This window comes from Propithecus coquereli, unplaced genomic scaffold, assembly GCF_000956105.1.
Source record: "Propithecus coquereli isolate 6110/MARCELLA unplaced genomic scaffold, Pcoq_1.0 Scaffold101, whole genome shotgun sequence".
NCBI classification, from domain to species: Eukaryota; Metazoa; Chordata; class Mammalia; order Primates; family Indriidae; genus Propithecus; species Propithecus coquereli.
In genome coordinates this window covers 4,092,392-4,097,849 of record NW_012133970.1, presented here as the reverse complement: position 1 = coordinate 4,097,849, position 5,458 = coordinate 4,092,392, and the positions used below count along the sequence as shown (strand labels likewise).

The 5,458-nt window shown below is 40.5% G+C and overlaps 1 protein-coding gene across 1 annotated transcript in view; it reads right to left on the bottom strand.

The window, feature by feature from the left end:
- Positions 1-5,458, bottom strand: part of OPHN1 (oligophrenin 1) — a 427,039-nt gene that overhangs the window by 69,875 nt on the left and 351,706 nt on the right. Inside the window, exons 14-15 of the mRNA XM_012642966.1 lie at positions 2,134-2,217; positions 896-1,001 (exon numbers count right to left, since the gene is read on the bottom strand). Coding sequence (XP_012498420.1) covers positions 896-1,001; positions 2,134-2,217 — 190 coding nt within the window. The remainder of the gene's footprint in view (positions 1-895; positions 1,002-2,133; positions 2,218-5,458) is intronic.

The following is a 5,458-nucleotide window of genomic DNA, read 5'->3' as shown; positions in this document are numbered from 1 at the left end:
ATTGATTACAATTTATTTCTCTAAGCTCATTTTCACATTTCTTTACAGTTTACTATACCAAGAGAAGCCTTGAGAATGACCTGCCCATGGTCCCCAAATGAGCTGGTAAGCAGAAATGAAATTAGAAACCAGGTTTGCTTACTCATGGGCAGAGCGCTTTCTGCCTTTTTGTTTAATTTGGGGTCTCGCTATGTTGCCCACACTGGTCTTGAACTCCTGGGCTCAAGCAATCCTGAGGCCTCAGGCTGCTGAGTAGCATTTTCTGCCTTATTCGAGCTAAGTATATTCATCTTTATTCACAACATTAAATCCTCTGGCCAGCAAGCATCACTGCAGGGCACTTGTACCTGTTTTAACCACCTATCTCAGTGCCTTCACCAGGCCTACTCTCTGAAATGCTGCTGGCTGTTACTGACTACCGCATTGGTTCAAGAGGGTGACCAGAATCTTAATGACAACTCCCATTTCTTGAAATCCTCCTATGTGTCATGCACCTGGCCTGTGTTCATTCTAATCCACACAACACCGCTGCATGTTAGGCATGACTATTCTCACAGTACAGATGAACAGAGACTCAGAGAGGTTTGCCTAAGATGATATAGCTAAATAAGTTGCAGAGCTAGGATTCAAAACTAGGTTTGTCTGACAGCAAGGCCAAAATTTAGACCAGTTTACTTTCATGTTATCCTTCAATTGAGACAACCCAGATACATGACGACTGAGAGGATATGTATAAAGGTCAAAGCAAAATTGCCTTCCTAGCAGAGCACTCAGCCAGCCAACGAAGCAGTTGAGTGCTGGGAATGAAAGAACTGAGAGGCAGTTTTGCTACAGTCTTACCACAGGGGCCAGTCCTCTAATAGGAACTCTTTCTGAAAACCCAGAAGTTACTTACTTGACCAAGTGTCTTATCAGAATTTCCAGCATCTCTCGGTTCTTTTCTGGTAGTTTATATACCAGGGAGTGAATAGCTCCCAGCCGGTAATCCAGGTTGTCAGACTCTGAGAGAGAACAGTGAAAGAGATGGTTTGGCTTTCTGGGCAATTGTCTTGAGCAAATTCTCATACACACACACACGCACACACACGCACACGCACACAGAGAAAGACAATCAGACACAGAGAGAGTCAAAGAGATGAAAAGAGAAGCAAATAGGCACGAAGACACAGTGACAAAGAGAGATCCAGAAAAAAAGACAGAGAGAAAAAGAAAAAAGGAAAAGACAGAGATAAAAATGAACAAAGAAATAGGCCGAGAAGGAGGAAAAAAACAGACAACAGAGAAGAAGAGAAAGATAAGAAGAGAAGAGAGTGTCTCAGAGGAAAAAAGAATGCTGGGCACACACAGTTATTCCTAAAGTCTCATACATAAACTTCCAGCTAGAAACCTATTCCCCCCACCTTACTTGTCCTACTAAGAGGTGCACTGCTGCTTCTGGTTTCCTGTGAGAATCACTGAGAAAGCCCGGAAGTAAAGACTGAAGCTCCCTTACCTGAAAAAAGACCCAGTAAGAGGTACAGTCCCCTGAATCTTTTTCCTGCACACCACAAAGGGCATGATGCAGGAAGAGGGGCACATAGACATGGAGAAGGACATTCATACAGTGGCCTTAGCCAAAAGTTTTAATGCTTCTTTAGCTGCCAACTTTTAAAGTGATTCTATACACCTTATTTCCCATGTACCCCTGCATCATAACCCTCAGTTTTCTCATCTAGAAAATGTGATGCTCGTGTTAAAAGACAGGAGTACTGATTCACAACACATTTGAAAAGAAAAGGCACTGAAGAAAGTTGAAACAGCAACTGTGATGTAACCATTTTTCTATCCCCTGGTAATGTGGGCCAACGCTCTTGTTCTGAGGGAAGAGGCAATAAAATCAATAAATTGATGAAGTCTTTATATTGTCACATCCCTCAAATTAGTCATTTTCTCCAACCCACTCACCTAATATTGATTTATAACAAGTAATACAACCCTTGAGTAAGACAGCAAGATTACTGTCATTTGGCAGTGGGCAAAATCTGTGTACGCGTTTCTGAGTTTTTGTTGCAATCCGTTCCCTCCAGTTTCCTAGGCTTATTGGTATAAACGGTAACCAGGACAACACAATTAAAGAGTAACATAAATACTTACTGGCAGCAGAGACCAGCTCTTTGTGCAGCCTGTAGGTCATGACAGGTTCAGAAAGATTCCTGAAATGAATGAAATTGTAAGTTCCTATAGGGAGGGAATAGCCAGGCCTTGGATTTTCAGTTCTATGGGCAGCGAGGATGAAGTTGCTGAACTCCACAGCTCAGAAATGAGATTATATACATTTTCTCCTCACATGAAGCTTTCTCAGGAGAAGACAAGTTGGTAGTAATTCAAGAAAAGACTTCCAAAAGTATGGACTGACGCCTCTAGCAAGGTCTCCAATTATCTCCCAATACTAAAAAAAGAGGCACAAACCAGTCCTGCACAATTCCAAAGTGGACCTATTCTGAATGCTACTGTGAATCAATTACAACTTGATAAATCTCTAGAATTTCCAAAGTACTTTTGAAGCTGTCCTCTCAGTTGACCCTTCCAATCATTCCATGAGGTGAAGCACTTACTCAAATTCCCATTCACTAGAAGAGGACACTGAGACTCAAACAGGTTTCTTCGTTTACTAAAAAAATGTTGTCTGAGCACCTACATGTGCCTGGCATTGTGCCGGGTATTGGGGATCAAGGGATGAGTAACACATACTCTAAACCTCCAAGGAGCTGATTGTCTAGTACTTCAGAGTGCCACATACAAAATTTGCAATACAGTGGGACAAGTGTGATGATAAAATAAAGGTACCTGGTAGGTGAGTCGGAGGAAAGAAGTAACCAACTAATAATAATAATGAGGATGATGATAGCAAGCTCTGCACTGTACTAAGTGATTTACATGTATTAACTCATTTAAACTGCATGACAACCCTGTGAGGTAGGCACTGAAATTATCTCCATTTTACAGGTGAGGAAACTGAGGCCCAGAAAAGTTAAAGAACTCATCCAAGATTACATAGCTAATAAGTAGCAAAACCAGGAAGTTTGTCTCCTGTGCCCATGCTCTCAATTACTACACTATACTGCCTGCAACTGTTGCTGTAGTGATCCAGGTGAAAGACAATAAAGACTTAAATAGAAATAGTGGCAACAGAGATAGAAACGGTGAAGAGAGTGTTTTGAAAGATGTTAAAGTAAGAATTCAATTCCTTCATTTGATTGGGTATGATGGTGAGGGAAAGGGTAATCTGGTGTGGGTGACTGGATAGGATAGGAATTGATTAACAGCAAAGTAGAGATGTTAAGTTAGAGGCGCCTCTGGGTTAGCAAGGGGGAGATGTCTATCAAGAAGCTGGATGCGAGGCCTTCTAGGTCTGAGCAGCAGATGGGAAAAAGATGAACCTAGAAACATGGTTAAAAACAGAATAGTTGCCACTACACCAGGAGAGATGGCAAATTAGCAGCCAAACCACTATATGGGGACTTCTCACATTTCTTATTTGTCTAACACAGTATATAAAAAAGAAATGAAATTGAATCGATGATGAAAATATAAAAAATTATGTTCTCTCATATAAAAATCCATATTGCCTACCTCTTTTGAAATGTTGAAAGATCTGGGTCCACTGGGTCCACATAGTTATTTGTAGAAGTATTTAATACTGCAGTTTGTATATAAACACACGGATTTACATGTGTAAACGGGTTCACTGTGCAAAGTGTTTAATATGAAAATACTCTATTGCACTCATTTTAATTCCTGGCCACTGCAGATATTTGAGTTTTTCATCACTCTAGTGTAATAAAAAAGAGAGCCCTGGGAAATAGCAAGTAGAGAGACCATAAAGGAGACTGCCAAAAATGACCAAAGAATAAGAGAAAAAACAAAAGCATGTGACCCAGCAGAATCCAAAACAAGAGAAAGGGATTGTTACAAGGAGGTCAAATAAGGGAAGGACAGACAACTGTTCTTTCCGTCCAGCATCGAGGGAGTCACCTGGCAAGGTAACCTTCATTGGAGCGTAGGAGGTGACAGTCTAATTACAATGGGTTGAAGACTAACCTGAGGAGTTAAAAAGAAGTAGAGACACAGAGTGTATATTACCTGATACAAAAGCTTGGCTGGGAAGGGAGGAAGTATCCCATTAGGTGATCTTTTCTAAGTACCTGGCTCTAATTATCACGTATATGGTCAATGATCCCTAATTTTTCAGGTCAAGCCCAGACTCATCACTGAGTTTCAAACCTATATATCCAAATAGCTGCTTAATATCACGCTCTGATTTCTTCAGAGGTTTCCAAATTTGAGATATCCACAACCTACCTTAATTGTCTTCCTCAGTTCTGGTCTTCTTGTATTTCCCAAATTAGTAAACGTGTGATCATTATTTGGTTGCATGGGGCGGAAATGTGGAAGTCATATTTTTATTTCCCTCTCCCCAATTCCCATATCCAGTTTATCAATTTTACCTCCTAAATCTCTTGAATACGCTTACTTCTACCAATATCCATTGCTACTAATCCCTAGTCCAAGAAGGAGCATAATCTCTTACCTGGACCACAGCAAAGACCTGCTAATTGATTTATACTTCCACCCACTTTGTCTCTCTACTTATCCATGCTATTTTTCTTTTTTTTGAAAATCCAAATCACGTCATGTAGCCCTCTCATTAAAATCTTTCACTACATTCCCATTACTACAGAAAATAAATCCAGACCCTAATATTTAAAATGTCCCAGAAGACCCTGTATGATCTGACCCCTACATATGTCCCCCTCCTTCTCTACACTCGAGTACTGGTTCATGTGTTTTCTGGAAGGAGCATTCTTGCCTCCTGCTCAAGGCCTGTGCTTGTGCAGTTCTCTGTCTGAAACTCCATTCCCAGCAGATTCCACCTTATGTTTCAACCCTCAGTTTAAACAACCAGAATAGGTCAGGTCTTCCTATTAAATGCCATCATAAAATTAATACACACATTACTGCTTGTCATATTAGTATGATTATTTGTCTTCTGACTTTTCCCATAGGTAGACTATAAATTCCTTAAGGTCAGAGACCATACCTATATACATATGGATATCTATGCTTGGCATAGAATAAACACTCAAGAAATTTTTACTGAATAATTTAGTGATTCAAAGATGTGCATTGCTACAGCATTATTTATATGCTGAGAGGAAAGAGCCAGTTGAATGAGAGAGGTTAAAAATACAGGAGAGAGAATAGGCATGATTTTTAGGTGGCTTTTTTGGAAATGGTGGAGATAGGGTCTGATTTAGATACCTACAACACAGAAGGATGCCCAATCTAAGAACACTGTTATCTTTGAGAAATGTAGAGTGTCAGTGTCCGTAGTCCCATCTACTCAGGAGGCTGAGATGGTAGGATCATTTCAGCCCAGGAGTTCCAGATCAGCCTGGGTAACAGACCTAGACCCCAT